The following is a 25171-nucleotide window of genomic DNA, read 5'->3' as shown; positions in this document are numbered from 1 at the left end:
TGCCTGAATCATTTTAAAATTACAAAAATGTCTTAAGTGTATAATGTTAAATTTCACTGAGGTATTTCCTCATTCACCACTATAAAACTGGGTAGAAACATTTTCTAAACTAACATTTTTTTATGCCCAGGATAGAAAGAATTTTACCTGTAGTAAACTCGAAGTGTCTGGATTTCTTCTTCCAGTTTTTTGTACTGCTGAACTGCGGTTTCTCTGGCTTGTTGCATAGCTAACAACTTTGCCTGCAAGTAAATAACATTTTAAGGAATTTACTAGCAGTTGGGTACCTTAAAATACACTACTATAGTATGAATAGAAGTCTTTAATTTCTGGGAGTTTAAAAACCCATCAATATTTTTAGTAGTGGTTCATAATTTCCCACAAAATAATTCGATTATATTAATAACAGAAATATTAAAGACATGAACATATTTAATTTACCAACTTTGCTCATTACTAAACTTCAATCTTATTCATCTGTATCATCAGATATATGCCTTTCTGCAATGTTTAACTTTACACACAGAATTCAGAATGTGGAACACGGGTTCAGAGCATTATCTAGAATAGAGATAAGCACAATGGCTGTTTCACATATAAATTTTATGTGGCTCCACTGCCTGATCGCTAGATTTTCTTTTAACTTTATTAATAGAAACTCAGAAAATTCTAAATATGTTAAGCCATCTTTGATATTTAACATGAAAATATTGCACAAGACTACAACCTGATTTTTACAGATATGACTTAACCTCTTCAATTCCTTTTCTGCAGGAAAAAAAAAATCTCTAAAGGGAGAATGGCAGTAATTTTGAATGTTGGAGATATTTTACTCAAGGGTTGCTATTGTTCATCTTGGCTTAAAATAGTCAAATTTTAAAGAGTCTTAACCAGTTTTTCAATAGAGTTCAATAGTAATTTTAAAAGAATTGTACCTTCCAAACATCATTCCCAAAATTTCCAGCATAGTCAAAAAAAGTTATCAACCTGCCTTTTAAAGTATGGTACTGGTAAGTCAGACTTTAATTTTGCTTATTTAAAGTTTAATTTGCATGAAAAAGGCTGTCTTTTACTTTAAATGTGTTTGATAGATAACATGAAGCAAATTGTTATCATACATGTCACAAACTGCACTAAAGGTAATAATTAAAAAGTAATCAAAAGTTGGAGGTTGAACAAAATTCATTAATTTTGCTTAACTCATATGATTTTACTGAAATTATTTTCTTGCATAAGAATGAAGTCATAAGATAAATTGTGAAATCTGATCATAGGAAAATTAATGAGTGTAATATAAATAAACATTAAACAGTGCCACTTTTCTATTTTAATAATGCAGAATTATAAAAAATAGCAGTTTAAACTTTTACATAAAAAATTAAGCACCAAATTAATTAGCTATCTGCACTAGCAAATCCTAACAGAGTTACTTTTAATTAGATTTAAGATGTTCAAGTGCTTGCTTTAACATGTCACATTCTAGAATTATGAATGAAATAGTCTCAAAAATTATTTTTAAAAGAGCATTTAAAGCTGGTTCTTGATGCCAATAATTAACAGCTTTGCTAATTTTCAGTATACTATAAAATGTAACTGAAAGGGTAACTTGCATGACCGAATACCCACTGTGATTAATAAGAAACCAAAAAGAATCGCCCCCCAAATATTTCACATTAAACTTACAAAACATCAGACATCCTGTTGCATGTAATTTAAGAAATATCAACTATTTGACAGGTAATTGAGAATTTGATAAATAACAATGGGACAGTGTTAAGAACCTGAGATGATTATTTTTAAGCTTTTGTACCCAGTACTTCTGCAGAAAACCAAAAAACAAACCCAAACACAAAGCAAAAAGCAAACCCAGCAATGTTGTAGCAGGAAAAAGGCATAAAAAGATTATGCCTAAGAAATTTCTGCAGTGAAAATGGGTTGTGAGAACTGTACATAAATTTCCTTGCTTTGGGTAAAAATGAACATTTTATTCCTCTTCCTACACCCAGTTCACCATGAAGATTTGGTGTTGCTTCATAGCAACCCATTTGATTTATTACTTCAAATGCCTGATCTTATATCTAGGCACTGGAGACTATGTTCAAAGCTATTATAAACCTCTGGCCTTACAAGCTCCTTCCGCTACTTTATCAGATACACATTTATCTGGTCAACTTTTTTAGGGGTGAGTAAATACCATTACCTTATGGCACAGTAATCCTGTTTGGTGGCTAGGATGAACTTCCTTCCCCACTACCTCAGGTACTCAAGTATATATGATCTAGAATTTTTTAAAAAATATTTATTTATTTATTTAGTTGTGCTGGTCTTAGTTGCAGCACACGCGATCTTTGACCTTCATTGCGACATGTGGGATCTTTTTTTTTTAAGCTTTGGCACACAGGATGTTTTAGCTGTGGCATGCAAGCTCCTAGTTGCAGCATGTGGGATCCAGTTCCTGACCAGGGATTGAACCCAGGTCCCCTGCATTGGGCATGTGGAGTCCCAGCCACTGGACCACTGGGGGCATCCCTATAGGGTCTAGATTGTTCAAACAGAGTAGTCCATCCTGATAGCCCTAGAAGAACATTGAACCTTGATGACATCATTTGTGTCGTGGATCCCTGTACACCAGACAGATCCAGATTCATTTCTTGGACACATGAGTTTTTTCTTTTTTTGCATAGGCTACTTTCAGTTGGATTTATGATATATGCAGTGTAATGTCCCTGGTGGCTCAGAAGGTAAAGAATTTGCCTGCAAGCAGGAGACCTGGGTTCGATCCCTGGGTTGGAAAGATCCCCTGGAGAAGGGGATACTGGACTATCCACTCCAGTATTCTTGTCTGGAGAATTCCACGGACAGAGAAGCTTGGTGGGCTACTGTCCATGGGGTCACAAAGAGTATAAACAATGTAAGAAAATTTAATTAATTTACATGCACTGTTTATACCTATTGCATTTCCTAGTTTCATTATTGAAAGAAAAGTGAAAGTGTTAGTTACTCAGTCGTGTTGATTCTTTCCATCACATCGCAGGTCAAAAATATATGTAGTCCCCAAAACAATAAAAATTAGCAAACAAGATATTTTTGCCTATTTCTTTGGCATCATATTTCCCGTATTTTTGGTAATTACGTGTCAATCTCCCACCCCTAATCTTCAAACTACAAATATTCTGAGATTTCAAGTTACCTGTTTGTTGTATATCCTTCTAGAAATATATATACAAGCATATATATATATCTACAACCAAATAAATCTATTTACAATATTGATGGTATCTTTACATACTATTAAAAACTTTGTTTTAGATTTAAAAGAAGTTTTGCTATTTTGCTTTTTATTAAAAAGGAAATCTTTTATCCCAACCCATGTGTTGCACTCACTAATCACATTTCCTTCCTTCCCTCCAACCTCAAAGTGAAACATTTCCATGAATTTGGGTTCATCATTTTCAAGAGTATTTTATACTTTTACAATATAGTTATGTATTTACAGATAATATATCTGATTGTTTATACATTTCTAAACTTGAACATACACTTTAAATATATTTTTGAGCAAAGCCTACAGTGAGTCAAAATTTCTAAGTATTGCTGGCCTTCCCTATCCACAGGTTCCATATATGCAGATACTGGAGGGCCAATTAAGGAACTTGAACACTGCAGATTTTGGTATCTGTGGGGCTCCTAGAACCAATCTCCTCTGGATAACAAGGGACGATTATATGGTCATAGATTTAGGCAAACATTGTACAAAAGTATAACTTTTTTTTAAACTTACATTTTCAGGTAAAAATTTTATCAAAGTAAAACATTCATAACATATATAAATATATACATACATGAATTTTTTAGGTAGGCCATTTGAGCTATAACTGAGGCAAAGTAAAAATTCACCCATTTTTTGGTGTACAGTTGTATAAATTTTCACAAGTTTATCAAGTTCTGTTATAACAATGACAATCAAGACACAGAATATTTTCATTATCCCAAAATGTTCCCTTGTGCAATACTGCAATCAATGTCCTTTCTTTACATGTAATTCCTGGCAACCAGTGATGTGATTTTTTATTTTTACTGCTATAGTCTTCCCATTTCTAGAACATCATATAAATATTATATAGTCGACAGCCTTTTGAATTTGGCTTCTTTTACTTAATGCTTTTAAAGATTCATTCATATTATTACACGGATTAGTAGTTCATTCCTCTGTATCACTGAGCAGTACTCCACTGCATGGATGTACTATAATCTGTATATTCATTCACCAGTTGATGGACAGTTGGATTGTTTCCAGTTTTTGGTAGTTTTAATAAAGCTGCTATAAACATTTGTTTATAGATAATTTTGTGGAAATATGCTTTCATTTCTCTTACTTAGGTAAACACCATGGAGTGGAATTGCTGGGTCCCATGATAAGTGTGTGTATTTATATACTTTAAAACTTATGTACTCTATTAAGTTATATACATTATAAAGAAACTGCCAAACATGCTGCTTAAATTGATAAAACTTAAAAACATCTGTGCTTCAGCAAAGGAAACCATATGCAAAATGAAAATACAACCGATAGAATGGGAGAAAATATTTGCAAACAATGTAGCTGACAAAGGATTCATTTTCAAAATACACAAACAACTTATACAACTCAACAACAAAAAAATACCAAACAGTTCAATCAAAAAATGGGCAGAAATAAATAGGCATTTCTCCAAAGAAGACATACAGATGACCAACAGGCATATGAAAAGATGCTCAACACTGCTAATTATCAGGGAAATGCAAATCAAAACCACAATGAGGTATCACCTCACATTGGTCAGATGGACCACCATTAAAGAGTCTACAAATAACAAATACTGAAGAGGGTGTGGACAAAAGGGAATCCTCTTACACTGTTGGTGGGAATGTAAACTGGTCTAACCATTATGGACAACAATATGGAGATTCCTCTAAAAACTAAAAACAGAGTTGACATATGACCCAGCAATCCTACTCCTGGGCATATACCCAGATAAAACTATAATTCAAAAAGACACATGTTCAAAGCAGCACTATTCACCATAGCCAAAACATGGAAACCTAAATGTCCTTCAACAGATGAATAAAAGACAATGGTGGGGCACACATGTATAATACAATGTAATACTACTCAGTCATAAAACAGAACAAAATAACGCCATTTGTAGCAACATGGATGGAACTAGAGATTATCACACTAAGTAAAGTAAATCAGAAAGAGAAAGACAAATACCATAATACTTGTGGTTGCCAAGAGGGGGGCGTGTAGGGGAGGGACCGAGTGGGAGTTTGGGGTTAGCAGATGCAAACTGTTAAATATAGAGCATCAATAAACAACAAGGTCCTATTGTATAGCACAGAGAATTATATTCAATGTACTGAATATAAAAAAGAATGTGTTTGTGAGCATGTGTGTGTGTGTGTATATGAATCATTTTGCTACACAGCAGAATTTACCAGAACATTGTTAATCAACTAGATTTCAATAAAAAACAAAAACAAAACCCATCTGTGGTTAACCACAATAGCAATGCCATTTGTTGAATGCCTTCTATGGGTTGGACATTGTACTGAGTATTTGAAATGCCAGGCTGGATGAAGCACAAGCTGGAATCAAGATTACCAGGATTACCAAGATTATCAACAACCTCAGATATGCAGATGATACCACTCTAATGGAAGAAAACAAAGAGGAACTAAAGAGCCTCTTGATGAAAGTGAAAGAGAGTGAAAAAGCTGGCTTAAAATTCAACATTCAAAAAATTAAGACCATGATATCTGGTCCCATTACTTCATGGCAAATAGATGGGGAAAAAGTAGAAACAGTGACAGATTTCATTTTCTTGGGCTCGAAAATCACTGTGGACAGTGACTATGGCCATTAAATTAAAAGATGCTTGCTCCTTGGAAGAAAAACTATTACAAACCTAGACAGCATATTAAAAAGCAGAGACATCACTTTGCTGACAAAGGCCAGTATATTCAAAGCTATGGTTTTTCCAGTAGTCAGGTACAGATGTGAGAGGCGGACCATAAAGAAGACTGAGTGCCAAACTGAGGCTTCTGAATTGTGGTTCTTGAGAAGATTCTCTTGAGAGTCCCTGGACTGCAAGGAGATCAAACCAGTCAATTCTAAAGGACATCGACCCTGAATATTCATTGTAAGGACTGATGCTGAAGCTGAAGCTGCAATACTTTGGTCACCTGACATGAAGAGCCAACTCATTGGAAAAGACCCTGATGGTGGGAAAGATTGAAGGCAAGAGGAGAAGGGGGTAAAAGAAGATGAGATGTTTGGATGGCATCACTGACTCAATGGACATGAGTTTGAGCAAGCTCCAGGAGTGAGTGAAGGACAGGGAAACCTGGTGTGCTACAGTTCATGGGGTCACAAAGAGTCACACATGACTTAGCGACTGAACAACAACTATATTCACAAATCAGTGAGATAATTCCCAGTACCCCTATTTTACAGATGATTAAACTGAGGTCCATGAACATTAATCAACTTGTAAGTATAACAGAGCTAGTGACTGATAGAACTCAAGCACATATTCAAGCCTATTTGGAACAAAATATATATTTCTCCCTTAAACCTCAACATACTAGCATTCTGGGCTGTGTGTGGGATAGCTTTTCTTTTTGTTTTAAAGCTATAACTGACATATAACATTATATTAATTTTAGGTGTACAACATCATGATTTTATACACACACACACACACACACACACACACACACACACACACACACACACGGTGGTGGTTTAGTCGCTAAGTTGTGTCCAACTCTTGCAACCCCGTGAACTATAGCCCGCCAGGCTCCTCTGCCCATGGGATTCTCCAGGCAAGAATATTGGAATGGGTTGCCATTTCCTTCTCCAGGGAATCTTTCCAACCCAGGAATCAAACCCTGGACTCCTGTACTGCAGGCAGATTTTTTTTTTTTTTTACCAGTTGAGCTGAGGGAAGTCCTATATATACATACTGCAAAATAAATACCACAGTAAGTTAACATCCATCACCTCACATGATCACATTTTTTTTTTCCCTGTGATGAGAAGTTTTAAGATTTACTCTCCTAGCAACTTTCAAATATATAATATGGTATTGTTACTATTCTGTACATTAGCATTTCTCCAGAACTTATTCACCTTGTTCTTAACTTATTTAAGTGACTGAAAACATGTTGGTTAATTAATGTTAGGTTAATCTTATAATTATCTCATTATTCTTAAACTGTATCTATCTTGAATAATACCATCTAAACAGGACAACCATTTGTATGTACTATTACTGCTACTCTTCAGAAACTAACTACATTATTTCCTTAGTTTTATCTAGTAATGTAGAATCACAAAGAAAAGACTACACTACTCACATCAGTGAACAATATTTGTATGGATATTGTGGAGAAACCACTTTTATCTTACTTTAAAATCTTGTTATGTTTGGTTTTGAATGTGTTTTTAATAGTAATAGTCTGATACAGTTAAACCTTTCTTTGGTAGCTCCAAGATCATAAAATGGAAATCTCCATAAATGGAGAACAGAAGCATCTGACCTTATATATGATATCTACTAAAGAAAGAAACATATAGTACAAATCAAATCATAGAACCAAATCCTGAGAAGGATTTCAGAGGTAATATAGTCCTCTACTTTTAAAGGTGAGGAAATTGTTGCTAACATTATACAATATGTTTAGAGAAACATTTGGGAACTGTTTAAGGTTTCATGGCTGGTTAGAAGTTTGAATTAGCATAAAACTATCCAGAAAATATTGCTTATTTTTAACAAGCAATTAATATATATGTTAACTGTTTTAATATAAGTATTTTACAGAGTAAGCACAAATATATGGACTGTGCTATGTTATTAAACACATCTGTAAGGTACCTAATTAGAGATTTTCAAACAATATGTCTGATTGCACAATTGCTCAAACAATATGAGTATGACCATTCCAGTATTTGACTCTTTAATCTCAGAAGCTTATTAAGAAGCTCGTAAAGAGACACTGCAAAAGGATATCTAAAAAATTAGAAGCTACTATATTAGGAAGATACAAATGACTGATTTTAATTACATCTCTCCTTGATAAGAAGACTGCGATTACAGCAGTATATTACTGGAGTGCATTGCTCTTTCAAAGGTTATTCCTCACAGGTTATCTTTTGTCCTCATGACAAATTTCTTAGACCAAGCATTATCAGCATCTAGACTCAAAAGCAGCTGTAATGCACTGTCTAGTGATCTATGGTTTGAAATGGAAGCAAAAATAAAAATATACACAGGCAGAGAGTGATCTATGAGCAGTGAGAAGAAACCATGAAGCCGAGAAACGAAGGGTAGAGAGAAGTACACCAGAAAGTAAGCACAGAACATTAAGTAAGAATAAACTTGGGATTCACTTCCAGCAATTAGTTCTATGAATGAGTAAGTTACAGCCTGTGAACCTCTATTTTCTTTTTGGTAAAATAAGCATAATATCACATCTCACAGGATTACGATACAATGATAAAATAAATTCCCATACAATATACCCATATCAAAGTGAATAAATATATAAACTGCACAATAACAACTGGTGAACTCTGATGTGAAGTTACTGTGGAAAGAACTATGTCAGTAAAGGAATAGCATTGTATAAAGTAACAGGTCAATAAGGTGAGAAGGAATTGGGCTTAAAGTACAAGTTCAAACCATGTGGCCATCAAGAGAATGCTTGTTAAGAACTACAGTTCTTAAACATTTTAAAAATGTGAACTGTAAAGATTGTGTTACAGCTACTTAATTATTGTTGGAGAGTGAAAGCCACCATAGACAATATATAAATAAACAAGCATGGCTGTATTTTTTTTTTTTTTTTTTTTACTTTACAGTATTGTATTGGTTTTGCCATACATTAACATGAATCCGCCACGGGTGTACACGTGTTCCCCATCCTGAACCCCCCTCACACCTCCCTCCCCATCCCATCCCTCTGGGTCATCCCAGTGCACCAGCCCCGAGCACCTTCTATCATGCATCGAACCTGGACTGGCGATTCGTTTCACATATCATAATTTACATATTTCAATGAGCATGGCTGTACTAAAAACATCTTTCTTTACAAAAATAAGGAGCCTGTCCAAAGGCCATTGTTTGCCAACTACGCATCTGGAGAGCCAGATACATAGAACCTAAAATATTTCTTGGTCTTTATAAGCTTTTGGCTAATGCTGTCAGATACCTGGGGAAATGAAGAAAGAAAATGTTGCCTTGTCTAGATGAACATGTTTCTGGGTGCAATGAAACAAATACCTGAAATTCACACTGTTCTAGAACAGATTTGCCAGGACACATAATGATGGAAAGGAAGAAAGGAGTTAATGGTTGTATGGTAACCTTGTGTTGGCATAGGAACACTGCGCTGTGACAGGAACCACCTTGTCAGTGAGCTTATGATGTCACCTATTGTATACAAAGCAAAACAAATGGAAAACCTTGCAGCTTCAAATTCTCAATAGAGTTTTCATAGCATTCTTTTTATTAGTGTTTGCATGGCGTATCTTTTTTATATCCTGTTAATGTCAATCTTTTTTACATGCCTAGGTTTAGATGTGACTACTGTAAACAGCATAAAGGCAGAACTCAGATATTGCAAGTTCAGTTCCAGAGCACTGGAATAAAATGGAGACTGCAATGAACTGAGTGACATGACTTTTCTAGCTTCCCAGAATGTACGTGTCACGTTTATACTATAGTGTAGTCTATTAAGTGTACAAGAGCATTATGTCTATAAAAATCAATGTGCTTATCTTAATCAAAAATGCTTTATTGCTAAAAAATTGTTAATCATCATATGAACCTTTGGTGAGTCATAATCCTTTTGTAATAGTAATATCAGAGATCCCTGATCACAGATAACCATAATAAATAAAATGAAAAAGTTTGAAATAGTGAGAATTATTAAAATGTGACAGAGACACACAGTGAACAAATGTTGTTGGAAAAATTGTACTGAAGACTTGCTTGACAAAGGGTTGCCACAAACCTCTTGTAAAAAACTCACTGGGAAGTATAATAAAGTAACATATGATAAAATGGGGTTTGCCTGTATTTTTTTCAGTCTAAAAATCTTTGCCTTTTAACTAGGACATTTGATCTCTTTACAGTTAATGTAATTACCACTAGATTTGGGCTTAAGTATATATTCTTATTTCCTGGTGGCTCAGATGGTAAAGAATCTGTCTGCAAACAAGGAGACCAAGGTTTGATCCCTGGGTTGGGAAGAGCTCCTGGAAAAGGGAATGGCATCTCATTTCAGTATTCTTATCTGGAGAATCCCATGGACAGAGGAGCTTGGTGGGCTACAGTTCATGGGATTGCAAAGATTCGGACACAACTGAGTGATTAACACTTCCATATATTATCTTGTGATTTCTATTTGGCCTGTTAGCTCTGCTACATTTTTCTTTTAAAATCATCTTTTCTTGTTATATTTTGGGTTCTTTTATTATCCCATTTCCCCTTCTTCATTTAATGCAATAATTCCTTCACATTCTTTTAATGATTATCCCAGAAATTACAAGATTCAATTTGATTTAGCATAAATATAACATTAATCCTCCTGGACAATGAGAGGACCTACAACCCTTTAACCCTTTTTACTTTCATTCCAATTTATTTATTACTGTTTTTAAAATGTATTATAATTCACCTTAGTTAGGTTTAATTCCCCCAAAACATTATTAATATTATTTTCTTGATTAAGTGTATATGTCACTTTTTTGTGTTTCATTCCTTCCTCCTTGGGAAGTTCCTTATAGAATCACATTCCTTCTACTTAAACACAGCTCTTGGAAGTTTCTTTAATACAAGGCTGAAAATAACTAAATCAAGTTAGTTGTGAATTCATATTTTCCAGATAGTAATTTATGGGAATTATGTTGAACTAAATTGGCAATATCTTTCTCTGAGGAGAACTTGTGTCTGTTTCATTAGGGAGTCAGGAGACAATTCCTAGATAAAGTTCAAGAAGTCTAGATTAATATCGTTTCTGGCTCAGATGGGGACCCCAAGTGAAGATCAAAGTGCTTCTATAGATGTCTGCCCCTGGTACTTCTGGGGACCATTGATTTGCCTACTTTTGGAGACGGGAATGTTTCTGGTTCAACTCTCAGTTTTTTGGTAAAGTAAAATCTTTGGAAAATTTCCTCTATTTTTTTGTGATTCTAACAATGCATGAATTAGATTTTGTCCAGGACCTAGCAGGTTAGAAGCAGAAGGGTCCCCACAGTATGTTTTTGTTACACGTCAAGAAGAAAAAGCCTATACTGAAATTTAACATGTATTATGCCATAAAAAATAGACCAAACTATTTTTATAATTTAATATTTGGAATTCTAAGATTTGGTACATTAACTAGATTTAATTATTTTAATAATTTAATAATTTTTTTGAATTGTTTTTGATTAGAAAAGATACAAGAGAAGGTTTCAGATCACCATGTGCAAGCCCTTCTCTGTGAATAGCCCACTGTGCAGAGGTCTAGTCTAAAATCCAAATACCTGAAACATAAAGTAAAATTTTGAACATAGTCATCCTAACAGTATTTCTAATATCATCACTTTTAAGCTGTGTATTAACTACTGTATCATCATTAGTATCTTTTTTTTTTTTGCTTTCTGTTTAAAAACAACAGCTTCTCTGTTCTACAATAAACACTATAAGAATGGAAGCTATTTAAAACAGATTAATGGTCAGAATCACTATAGCAGCTAGCATGGTTCAGTTGAGTGATAAATTGTGTCATAAGCTTGTCATGTCTGATCTCTAGTAACTGCCACATATTCTAATTAAACAAATAGAAGTTATCACAGTCTCACTTATTTTAGAGGGAAAAGTATATATAAATAATTATTTAATTGATAAAATGTTGAAAAGCAGAAATTGAAACATTCCCCCTAACTACACTTAACAATGTGAATCCTTCTGGAAAAAAAATTCCTTGGGGTGGAAGAACTGCTTGTTGGGAAATTATTCACTTAAATTTTCTCAGTTTTTAAGGTTAATAAATAAAGGTTAGTGTCAGAACCAGAATTTGAGTACAGAATTCTTAACTACCTATTCAATAAACAATTCTGAGTTTATGCATTAACTACTTTGCCAACTTCTTCTCCAACTTTAAAGAAGCCATTATATCCTATTGGGATGATAATAAAGAACACAGTTTACTCCAATTTCTCTCTTTTTCTGTTCACTGTCATTTAAAGTTGGGTGTTTTTTTTTGTATTTTTAATTTTAGTGTATGACATTATTCAATTTTAAAGCCATAAGTAATTCAACATATTTATTTTGAAGCATTTGTCCATTAATTCAGACTGTGGAGGCTCTCTTTTCCACTGAATGAACTCTTATCTCGGAAGATACTACCTTGACCTTAAATTTATTGCTAGTTAGATGCCATTAGATATCTAGCTCCCAGGACTTCCTGACTATACCTCTGAAAGTCACTTATACTGATGCATACAAAACCACTGACCACCTCACTGGCTTCACTAAGAAATCTATTCATCATTAAATGAGATTTGCTGTTTTAGAAAACAGGTTAATCAAGTAGTAGTCACAGTCTTCAGAGAATATCCATTAAATTATTGATTTCCTGTCTATCACACCACTTGTTCTTGAAGTTATTTTCTCTGGAAAAAAACCTATATGCAAGAAAACACTTAAAGCATCAGCTGGAATGTGAGTTCCCTCCAAAACGTCCATTCTCCTTTTTTATGGCGTGATACATTCCTTTCACTAAGCTTGCGCTCTCTGGTACTACCTAAGAACATGAGCACACAGAGAAAATTAAATTCTTATTTAAACTCAAGAAGCAAACATTTCCCAAAATGACAGTGTTCTCCTCCTTTACAGATGAGTCGTAAACACTTTTCTACATGTCGCTGTTCTACTTAGTTAGAATTTTAGTCAGCAGTATTTTGTTTATTTGTTCAGGATCATGTATGTTATTTCACTATGTCTATAATACACTTCACCACCTGAACACCTGTTGAACTAAACTCAAACTTATCTTGCCAGCAAAAAATTTTGAAATTATGCAATCTGCAATTCAGTCCATGGCAAGCACTTAGATAGAATTTCTTCTATACCAACATACCTAATGACAATTAAAGAACTGCCTGAATAGAAATACTGCCAACTGAAAAGTTAGTGAAGTGAGTTTAACCAAGGGAACTTGAGTAACATTTTAGCTAAGGAATTTTCTGATACTCAAATAAATACCATGATCACTGTCTATCAGATTAACGTTAACATTAAGTTAAAAGGAAAATCAGTATGATTATGTAATCTCTAATTATTAAAAATAAAAACTTTACTCATTACAAAGTTTACACATATATAGACTATAAAGAATATATAAGACTATGGAAAAGCCTATTGAAAAAATCAGCCATAATAACTGAAAAATATATTCTTACAAAGGAAAACAAGTTAATAAGCTACATTTTACATGGAAAATTTTAAGATATGAGAAAAGCAAATTTTACAATATGTAAGCATTAATCTATAACTAGCAAAAATTATAATAATACAAATATAAAGCTTTGTAACAGGTTATATGAAATATATTTTTACTGAAACAGTTCATAATTAAATTAGAGTACTAAAATTTTTCAAATAAAAGAAATGCTAAATTTATAAGTCTTTCATTTGTGAAACCATTTTACTCAGATCTCTATCACTAAGCCAGTAAATTTCCAGTTCATCTTAAAAATCAACGAGAAATAACTGAAGTTATCTGAATTAAAGGCAAAGTTTTTAAAAGACCAAACACATTTTAAAGAAAAACAGATGAAGTAAGATTTCATATATAAATTAAACATTTATACTTTAAGTTAACATACAGGCATTAAACACAGCAACTAAAGTTGTTAAGAAATGACAAAACAAAGGAAATCACTAAACTGGACTTCACTTGTGTTACTCAATAAAAACATGAATTTAAACAAAAATTTTGTAAATGAATGTGGAATTATTTGGGAGTTGTGTTTAAGCATGTGAAAAGCATAAGAAAAGAGAATTCCCTGTTTCCTTTTGGATGCTGCAGACAACAGCAACACAGCCTAGGGCACGCTGCTGCGGATTTTAACTGTTGTATGGAACTACTCAAAATGCTTTTGATCCATTTTATCTTGCAAGTTAGCAAAGAAATGTTGCAATAAGAAACACCAACAAAGATCTGAAAAAGTTAAGCTCTGGATTACCATATTGTGTTCTCCTGCCATTCAATGCTTCATACAAAGGCAGTGGTGTTCAAAGTAAGGGAAAAAAAGTGGAGGGAGAGAGAAAAGAGAAACTGGTCTCAGAGAGCGCAAAGCACAAAGTAAATAATATTCTTCTACATCCCTTCTTTTTCACAGATTGGATGTTAAAAGAGTTGCAGCAATTAGGCTTTTGTTAATTACCAGCTGTTGAAACAGATGTGTTGACTATCCTTATTAGCCAACAGCTGGGTGAGAAGAACAATTGAAGCTCCCTAAAACCAACAGCCAGCTGCTCTGCAGTAATTATCTCCAATTAATAATACAGGTGATAAAGGCAAAAAGCTCCTACCCCTCTGTTTCAATAACTTTGGTAGTTTCAATAACTATGGCTTTATCATTACACACTGATAGAGAATATGTTTATTACAACAAATAAGGCTGTATATTTGACTCCCATTAATTCTTTGGTAGTTTCCATGATGCAATTCCTGGAGAAGGAATCAGACAAGTGCTAAAAGTAGAAGCAGACATTCGACAGGCTTTTATTTATCATATTTCAAATGACACTGCCAACTTACTTCTCCAGTACTAACAATAACAGCTAAGTACTTAAGTTCCTTGAAAAGGAGAAGCATAACTAAAATCTGTTCTTTTTGATTTCCAGGTGTTTTCACTGATCGTGTTTTATATTCAGTTCACTGAAGAAATCTATTTCCTCTTGGTATGCCTAAATATCAGTGTCTTGTTCCCTCGCTTACATTTCCTAGGTGACGAGTAGAAGCAATTTTACCAAACCCAAAAAGAATTTACTTCATAGCAGTAAACATTATTTTATGTACACAAAGAGATCAGCAAAGCAAACAACCAAGCAGGAAGACAAAACAGAAAACCCTACTTTTATTTTGCCGTGATCATCTCATATGATATTCAAGTTTCTAATTGTGACGATGTTAAAAAAGAAAGATCACAATGGAGCATACTAATAAAAGAGGAATAATTATATATATAAAGTTACTTTTCCTATTCTCCATTGTCAAATGTTCAATATCAAAATTTCACTTAAAAGAAATGTAAAACAAAGATTTAAACAAGCCAGGCATCCATCTCTGTCCTACAAAAGAGGTGTCTACAAGAATTTACAACCATATCTATTCACTAATTAGAGAACACTTAAAGACACTGTCTTTCTGAAAACAAGGATTAGAGCGGGATGAATACATCCCTTTCACAAACCTTCCTCATGTCTCTGTTGGGTCATCATAAGCAGCTTGTTCCTCCAGCGTTAAATAGAAAAGCCTACTGATTATCAGTTCTGAATGCCCTCAGTTAGGCATCAAGACAGTTAATAGGACAGAAACTTAAAAAAAAAAAAACATGTAAATAAATCACTTCACCAAAAAAGGCTGTAATAAAAAAATTATGAATAAAGGCAAACTTCCTACAGAAATATTTAGGTTTCCACTTGGGCACCCTGGCTTTCCGATATGAAAGATTGGAAGCTTACCACATTACATAATCACAGTAACTTCAGTATTTATATAATAACAAACATGAGAGATAAATACATTACACACAAAAAAGAAAGATGGTCCATTTCTAGGAAACCAAATTCCCAGGAGTGTCAGGACCCTTTTCCTCTGCACTAAGCTGGAAAACTGGAAAAGTACACAAGTGATATCATGATGCTCTTTCCTTTGCAAACCATCACTTCTATACTGGAAAGGTGTTAACATTTTCTCTTCCCCGACTGAGTACAGATATTTTAGCCAGATATATCTATACATTCAACATATATATATATATAAATTTATATAAGTAATAAAACATTTATTCTACCCCATCCTTGTAATGTACTTTCATTTTGATAACTTGAGTTTTTCTTTGGTTCAAGTATTCAGTTCAGTTGCTCAGTCATGTCCACCTCTGCGACGCCATGGACTACAGCACTCCAGGCCTCCCTGTCCATCACCAACTCCCAGAGTTTACTCAAACTCATGTCCACTGAGTCGGTGATGCCATCAAACCATCTCATCCTCTGTTGACCCTTGGTTCAGGTGAGTTTTTGCCTGTTATCCTTTTGAATATGGTTTCCCTTACATCTACTCCTTTCATTTCTAAAAGCTACTCCTGTTTTCACACACTAGGTTTTGTCTAGCATTTCACTCCAATTCTTTATTTTCTCCTTTTGTTCTTCCAGATCACTAGAATTTTGTCCTTGATCATTCTGCTCAAATCTCCTATGATATCTTTCTAAAAATGAAGGTCTATTTTGATCACTCCCTCAAAATATGCCTGACTTTGAGTTGTACTGTGAAGAAAGCTGAGCACCAAAGAATTGATGCTTTTGAACTGTGGTGTTGGAGAAGACTCTTGAGAGTCCCTTGGACTGCAAGGAGATCCAACCAGTCCATTCTGAAGGAGATCAGCCCTGGGATTTCTTTGGAAGGAATGACGCCAAAGCTGAAACTCCAGTACTTTAGCCATCTTATGTGAAGAGTTGACTCATTGGAAAAGACTCTGATGCTGGGAGGGATTGGGGGCAGGAAGAGAAGTGGGCGACCGAGGATGAGATGGCTGGATGGCATCACTGACTCGATGGACGTGAATTTGAGTGAACTCCAGGAGTTGGTGATGGACAAGGAGGCCTGGTGTGCTGTGACTCATGGGGTTGCAAAGAGTTGGACACGATTGAGCGACTGAACTGAACTGAACTGAGCCATAAGAAGTCTTATTTTAATTTTAAAATTTTCTTCTTGTACTAAAACAGTTTCAGTTGGAGCCAATAGGGTAAATGGAATATGGCCTTTCTCCATGAAGCAATCAAATTCTCTAAATGACATGTGGACTCTCAAGCCTGTTCATATTAGCTCATGTGGGTTCCCTTTAGTACATTTGAAAACTAATGTATTTGGAAGAGTAGTGATGAGCAAGATTGAGTAGTAAGTAGTTTCATCATTAGGTAGATTGGTAACTTTCTCATAGTGCATGATCATGAACTGGACAGAGACAGCTTCTTTCCAAGATAAGAGGACATACTGGAGCTCTGTTATTCAGGGCAGAAACAACTTTTTTTCCTACAACTTCTTTTCCTATCATCCATTCAAACTTTTAAAAGTTATATGTTTTCCTTTTGTACAAATGGCAAATACTCTTTTTAAATCATAATATTTACTCCATAGGGAGTCAGTATTGATCCTGCAGTGTTCACTAAACTTTGTCCTGTCCTTATCAATGACCTCCAGTTTCAGTAATTTGAACTTATGCACTTCATTCACTGATGTGATCAGCCAACTCACTGGAAAAGACCCTGATACTGGGAGATTGAAGGCAGGAGAAGGGGACGACAGAGGATGAGATGGTTGGATGGTATCACCAGTTCAGTGGACATGAACTTGGGCAGACTTCAGAAGATGGTGAGGGACAGAGAGGCCTGGCATGCCACAGTCCATGGGATCACAGAGTTGGACATGACATGGCAACTGAACAACGTCATTCATGAAATACTCCAATAGCCTCCAAGTCAGTCTTTCCTACCTTCCCATACCTGCCCTGCTGCTGCTGCTGCTAAGTCACTTCGGTCGTGTCCGACTCTGTGCGACCCCATAGACGGCAGCCCACCAGGCTCCCCCGTCCCTGGGATTCTCTAGGCAAGAATACTGGAGTATGTTGCCATTTCCTTCTCCAATGCATGAAAGTGAAAAGTCAAAGTGAAGTCGCTCAGTCGTGTCCAACTCTTAACGACCCCACGGACTGCAGCCTACCAGGCTCCTCCATCCATGGGATTTGCCAGGCAAGAGTACTGGAGTGGGGTGCCATTGCCTTCTCTGATACCTGTCCTAGTTAACTCAATTAAAACCAGTGAGATTACTTTCCTCTAACTCTGATATTATCAAGTCATACATTTTATCACTCCTCCAAAAAATGGACTTCAGAGTTTGCCAGATTTTTAACAGACCAAGTACAATCTCCTTTGTGTCACTTTCAAGAGCTCACTCTCTGACATCAGAGTTGTCCACAGAGTGACCAACCATTTTGGGAAACCCTTCCCTGTACTGTAAAATGTTCTGGTCTTTGGCAATGGGTGTAGAAGTTTGGCAGGGGGAGTACAAACTCATATGGTAGCCCAAAAAATAGGGCTAAAAGCAATACTGGTTTTAGTATCTGATGGATACAGCAAAATTATCTGCCTGCTGCAATTGCTCTTTTTTCCTCTGGCAACTTATAAGTGGTTCACAATCATGGATCATTCATCACTATACCCCTCCAAGTGATACAACTTAAGTTCAACAAATATACACTGTCAATGCTAAGAGTTAACAGTTCACCTCTGACTTTCTCTGTACACTAACTGTTGTGTTTTGTATCAAGACAGCGCTAGTTTAATGTTTAAAGCTGTGGATATTATGAACACGTTTTCTAAGAGTTTCAGATAATGAAAATGGGAATGCTGATAAGACCAATGTCGGCATGACCCAGGTATTACAAAAAATGAAGGCTAAATGACAGGACACATATACAGGTGGATTATGCAGATAATTAATCAAAACAATATACAGCAAAATACACAGAGAATGTGTGGTTGGGCATGCTGCAGAGGCAGATGTGAAAGTACATATGGAAAGTGAATCTCCCAAGTCTGGGGTGAAATAGGCATGTGTTTCTAAACCAATCTAATGGGGTGTTTTTGTTTCTTCACATCACACCAATGATAATAAATTACAGTAGGCTGCATTAGCCTGGGCATACTACACAGAACAGACAAAAATTAGTTTTGTTTCCGTGACTGTTCTATGAAACTGAGTAAAATTACCTATTTTGGCTCAGAGGTTATAACTATGGATAAACAAAAAAGGATTTTGATAAGAGATATGCTGGCCCCTTATAGTATACAGCTGACTCTGTCAGAACTTAAGAGTAATAACGTTTTAAAAAACATATCAAGCAATGTGCCAAATCAGAGCAACAAGAATCATTATCCTCTACCTATTAGGTATTTTCCTTTGCAAAATGAGGTTTCAAACTGTTTTCTTGATTTCTATAAGGGTTTTAAACTGTAAAACACATAAAACAAAAGAATGTTGATACTGTGTCCAAATATACATTAGATTTTTCTCATTTATCTGGATATTAGGCTGACAACGCAAATAAAACTTGGGCAGTTTCTTTTCTATAAATTTCTTACCAACAGAATGAAATGTCTTGCACAGCTTGTATGCAATACTTCTAAGAAAGGGGTATGATCTGTTTACCTGTGATACTGACGCTTTAATAATGAAAGTTTTTGTTCTACTTTTGATCCTCTCAAAACATGCAAAATTATTTAATGAGATTTTTTTTTTTTTACTTTAAAAAATGGAGGTAGACAGCCTCCTCAGATATGAGCCTATGATGGCTATCATTGTTGCTGGTCATAGAAAAGATATTAAAAGGCTGGCCTACAATAAAATCAGATTTTCAAAGTACAGAACAAAAAGAATATCCTTCTGTGATTTGGAAACATAATGAGCATATTATATGCTTTTCTCTAAAACTATTTGAAGATCACTGAGTAAACTATTAAGAAACCTAAGAAGGACGAGTAGCCTACCTGAGTTGTTTGATGATATGTGTAGGTTGTGAAAAATATGTATACAACCCCAAAACAAACAAAGACTTATTTTTTGGAATAAAACCGTTTTGAAACTCAAAAAAAGTCACCAGAAAGTGGCAGTATGTTATTGAACTGGCCAAAAAATTCATTTGGGTTTTTCTGTAAGATGCTATGGAAAAACCTGAATGAATTTTTTGATAGTAGTTTCCTAGGACTACTAGAATGAATTACCAGAGACTGGGTGAGTTAAAACCACAGGAATTTATTCTCTCACAGTTCTGAGGCCAGAAGTTCAAAATCGAGGTGTGGATAGGGTTGTTTCCTTCCAGAAACTCTGTTTCCTGCATCTCTCCAGGCTTCTGGTGGTTGCTAGCAATCCTTACCATCCCTTAGCTTGTGTACATGTCACTCCAATCTCTGCCTCTGTGATCACATGGTCTTCTTGGAAGTGTCTCCTGGGTTTGTGTCCAAATTTTCCTCTTATAAGGACACCAGGCATTAGATTAGCGTCCACCTTTATGGGCTTCCCAGGTGGCTCAGAGGTTAAAGCATCTACCTGCAATGCGGGAGACCTGGGTTCGATCCCTGGGTCGGGAAGATCCCCTGAAGAAGGAAATGGCAACCCATTCCAGTATTCTTGCCTGGAGAATCCCATGGACAGAGGAGCCTGGTGGGCTACAGTCCACGGGGTCCCAAAGAGTCGGACACGACTGAGCAACTTCACTTTCACTTTATGCAGTATAATCTCATTTTAACTTGATCACATTTGAGAAGATTTCCAAATAAGGTCACATTTATAGGTACCAGGGATTAAAACTTAAAGATCTTATTAGGAAGATGCAGTTCTACCCACATTAGACAGATAAGTTACACAGAACTTCTGTAGTTACTGAAAATTATTTGGATCCAATTTTGAATCCATAAGTTCCAACTACCTCTGTGTCCAACTGATGCTGAAAAAGCCTTTGAGAAAATTCAACATCCATTCATAATAAAAACTCCATGGAAGGTCTTTGTTGTGATAAAGAGTATCCACAAAAAATCATAGCTAACAACATACTTAAAGATGAAAGACCGAATGCTTTTCCCCAAGATTGGGAATAAGGCAATGATGCCTTTCCTCACTACTCTTACTCAGCACAGTGCTCGGAGTTCCAATCAGCGCAATAAAGAAGGAAGAGGAAAGAAAAAGCATACATGGTGAAAGGAAGACCTAGTAATGTCCCTACTTAGAGACAAATGATTGTCTATGTTGAAAATCCCAAGGAACTTTAAAACAACAATAACACTTGGACTAATAAGTGAATTCATGAAGGCTGCAGGAAACAAGCCGAACAAATAGAAATAAATTGTATTTCTGTACACTGGTAACATACAACTGGAAAAACAAAATTCAAAACAATATTACTTACAATATTGATCATTAATACTTAAGTGTAAATCTAATAAAGCTTGTACAGGATCTATATGCTCAAAACTCCAACTGCTATTAAAGAAATCAAAGAAACATAAATAAATGGAGACACATATCCTATTCATGGATTGTAAGATTCACCATAGTAAAGAAGTCAATTATCCTTGAATTGATCTATAAATCGATTCATATCAAAATCTCAGCAGGATCTCTTGTAGAAGTAGATAAGCTGATTTAAACATTTATACAAGGGAATGAAAGTAGAATAAAATAATAATGAAAATAAATAAAGTTGGAGTAATCAAACTATTTAACTATAAGACTTCCTATAAAGCCACAGAAATCAAGATAGCCTGGTATTGGTGAAGGAATAGATAGATCAACAGAACAGACTGGTTTAGTCCATAAGTGGAGTCACATTAACATGGTTAATTTTTTTCTTGATAAAGGTGCAAAGCAATTCAACAGAGATAGCAGAGTCCTTTAACAAGTGGTTTTGGAACAACTGAACATCCATATGCAAAAAAAAAAGACTTCCACCTGAGTATCCTTGTTGCACAAATAAATCAAAATGAACATCTAAATGTAAAACTACACAACTTTTAGAAGAATGCAGAATATCTTCATGACCTAGGGTCACAGAGTTCTTAGGACGATGCCAAAAATACGATACATTGATAAAACAATTAACTCAATAATTAATTCACTAATAATTGAATTCAAAAAAATTAAAAATATTTGCCCCCAAAACGCTAAAAAATATTTAATAGATCAAAATTCCATCCATCAAATGGTTCCCACAACTGATTACATATGAGAATCACCTGGAGAAGTTTTTAAAAACATAAATTTTCAGGTCCTATCACACACCCACTGAATCAGATCTTCTGACGAAGGGCTTTAGAATCTGTACTTTTTTTTTTTTTTAACTTTATTTTACTTTACAATACTCTATTGGTTTTGCCATACATTGACATGAATCCGCCACGGGTGTACATGAGTTCCCAATCCTGAACCCCACTCCCACCTCCCACCCCATATCATCTCTCTGGATCATCCCCGTGCACCAGCTCCAAGTATCCTGTATCCTGTATCGAACATAGACTGGCAATTAAAAAACTCTATAGGTAATTTTGGTACATAGCTGATCCAAAGACTATCATTTAGAAACAACTGTTATAACAAGACAATATAGGAAATAAAGGCATGTGAGCATAGCAGACGGGATAGTTCTGAATACAGAAGGAGGGAGGTCACTTCCTCTGAGACACTGGGAAACCAAATAAGGATTAAGTAGACAGATCATACTTACTAGATCCACTGTGAAGCTTATCTCTCTGCAAGCTTATCTTCTTAGAGAGACAGGGGAAGAGCATCAGAATTAGATCTCCAAAAGAACAGTAGAAGTTAAAAATGGTTGCTGTAAGAGATCATGCTGAAAGAATTGCTAGGAGGCACTGAAAAGGAAGGCTGAAGATAAATAAAGCCACAGTCACAGCAATTGACTCAACTGGGTAATTACTTTTTCTTCCTAAGGTAAAATCTTAAGAATATTTGCTTCTGGCCTTTTAGCTCTTCTAATAAACATTTTAAGTGTATCACTTTCCCTTCTATGGACTGAGTTGCAGTGGTCTCTATCATGCCCTTCTGACCTCCCACTGTGTGTATATTATATTGTTAACTATATGGTTCAAATCTTCTATATCATTTCTCATTCGTTTGTTCTATTAATTACAGAGAAAGATGTGCTAAAACCTACCGTGTGGTATAAGTTTACGTAGTTCTTTCTGTTTCATCAATTTTTGCCGTATATATTCTTAAACTGGTACTACAGCATATAGGTTTAGAATTGCCATATCTTCTTTATCAGTGTTCAGTTCAGTTCAGTTCAGTCACTCAGTCGTGTTAGACTCTTTGCTACCCCATGGACTGCAGCACGCCAGGCCTCCCTGTCCATTGGCAACTCCCAGAGTTTACTCAAATTCATGTCCATTGAGTTGGTGATGCCATCCAACCATCTTATCCTCTGTTGTTCACTTTTCTTCCTGCCTTCAATCCTTTCCAGCATCAGGCTCTTTTCAAATGAGTCAGTTCTTCACATCACGTGGCCAAAGTATTGGAGTTTCAGCTTCAGCATCAGTCCTTCCACTGAATATTCAGGACTGATGTCCTTTAGGATGGACAAGTTGGGCCTCCTTGCCATCCAATGGACTCTCAAGAGTCTTCTCCAACACCACAGTTCAAAAGCATCAGTTCTTTGGCACTCAGCTTTCTTTATAGTCCAACTCTCACATCCGTACATGACTACTGTAAAAACGATAGCTTTTGTTGGCAAAGTCATGTCTCTACTTTTTAATATTCTATCTAGGTTGGTAATAACTTTTCTTTCAAGGAGTAAGCATCTTTAAATTTCACGGCTACAGTCACCATCTGCAGTGATTATGGAGCACAGAAAAATAAATCTCTTACTGTTTCCACTGTTCACCCATCTATTTGCTATGAAGTGATGGGACCTAATGGCATGATCTTAGTTTTCTGAATATTGAGTTTTAAACCAACTTTTTCATTCTCTTTCATTTTCATCAAGAGGATCTTTAGTTCTTCACTTTCTGCCATAAGGGTGGAGTCATCTGCATATCTGAGGTTATTGATATTTCTCCCAGCAATCTTGCTTCCAGCTTGTGCTTCATCCAGCCCAGAGTTTCTCATGATGTACTCTGCATATAAGTTAAATAAGCATGGTGACAATATACAGCCTTGACGTACTTCTTTCCCGATTTGGAAATGGTCTGTTGTTTCATGTCCAGTTCTAACTGTTGCTTCCTGACCTGCATACAGATTTCTTAGGAGGCAGGTTAGGGGGTCTGGTATTCCCATCTCATTCAAAACTTTCCACAGTCTGTTGTGATCCACACAGTCAAAGGTTTTGGCATAGTCCATAAAGCAGAAATAGATGTTTTTCTGGAACTCTCTTGCTTTTTCCACGATCCAGCGGATGCTGGCAATTTGATCTCTGGTTCCTCTGCCTTTTCTAAATCCAACTTGAACATCTGGAAATTCACAGTTCACATACTGTTGAAGCCTGGATTGGAGAATTTTGAGCATCACTTTGCTAGCATGTGAGATGAGTACAATTGTGCGGTAGTTTGAGCATTCTTTGGCATTGCTTTTCTTTGGGATCTGAGTGTAAACTGACCATTTCCAGTCCTGTGGCCACTGCTGAGTTTTCTAGATTTGCTGGTATATTGAGTGCAGCACTTTCACAGCATCATCTCTTAGGATTTGAAACAGCTCAACTGGAATTCCATCACCTCCACTAGCTTTGTTTGTAGTGATGCTTTCTAAGGCCCACTTGACTTCGCATTCTAGGATGTCTGGCTCTAGGTGAATGATCACACCATCATGATTATCTGAGTCATGGAGGTCTTTTTTGTATAGTTTTTCTGTATATTCTTGCCACCTCTTCTTAATATCTTCTGCTTCAGTTAGATCCATACCATTTTTGTCCTTCATTGTGCCCACCTTTGCATGAAATGTTCCCTTAGTATCTCCAATTTTCTTGAAGAGATCTCTAGTCTTTCGCATTTTATTGTTTGCCTCTATTTCCTTGCATTGATCACTGAGGAAGGCTTTCTTTTCTCTCCTTGCTATTCCTTGAAACTCTGCATGCAAATGGGTATATCTTTCCTTCTCTCCTTTTCCTTTCACTTCTCTTCTTTTCCACAGCTATTTGTAAGGCCTCCTCAGAAAACCATTTTGCCTTTCTGCATTTCTTTTTCTTGGGGATGGTCTTGATCAGTGCCTCCTGTATAATGTCATGAACCTCCGTCCATAGTTCTTCAGGCACTCTATCAGATCTAATCCCTTGAATCTATTTGTCACTTCC

At 35.6% G+C, this 25171-nt stretch overlaps 1 protein-coding gene across 13 annotated transcripts in view; it reads right to left on the bottom strand.

The window, feature by feature from the left end:
* Positions 1-25171, bottom strand: part of MIPOL1 (mirror-image polydactyly 1) — a 353644-nt gene that overhangs the window by 136580 nt on the left and 191893 nt on the right. For all 13 annotated transcript variants that reach the window (XR_009597112.1, XR_009597113.1, XR_009597110.1 and 10 more), the window contains one exon: positions 148-242. Coding sequence is in view for 5 of the 13 variants with exons in the window: in XM_060401446.1 (XP_060257429.1) it covers positions 148-242 (95 nt within the window). In the remaining 8 variants the exon portion in view is untranslated. The remainder of the gene's footprint in view (positions 1-147; positions 243-25171) is intronic.

The sequence above is a fragment of the Ovis aries genome, chromosome 18 (assembly GCF_016772045.2).
Source record: "Ovis aries strain OAR_USU_Benz2616 breed Rambouillet chromosome 18, ARS-UI_Ramb_v3.0, whole genome shotgun sequence".
Lineage (NCBI taxonomy): Eukaryota > Metazoa > Chordata > Mammalia > Artiodactyla > Bovidae > Ovis > Ovis aries.
Note: the sequence above shows the minus strand (reverse complement) of the source record. Positions and strands in the feature narration are given on the sequence as shown.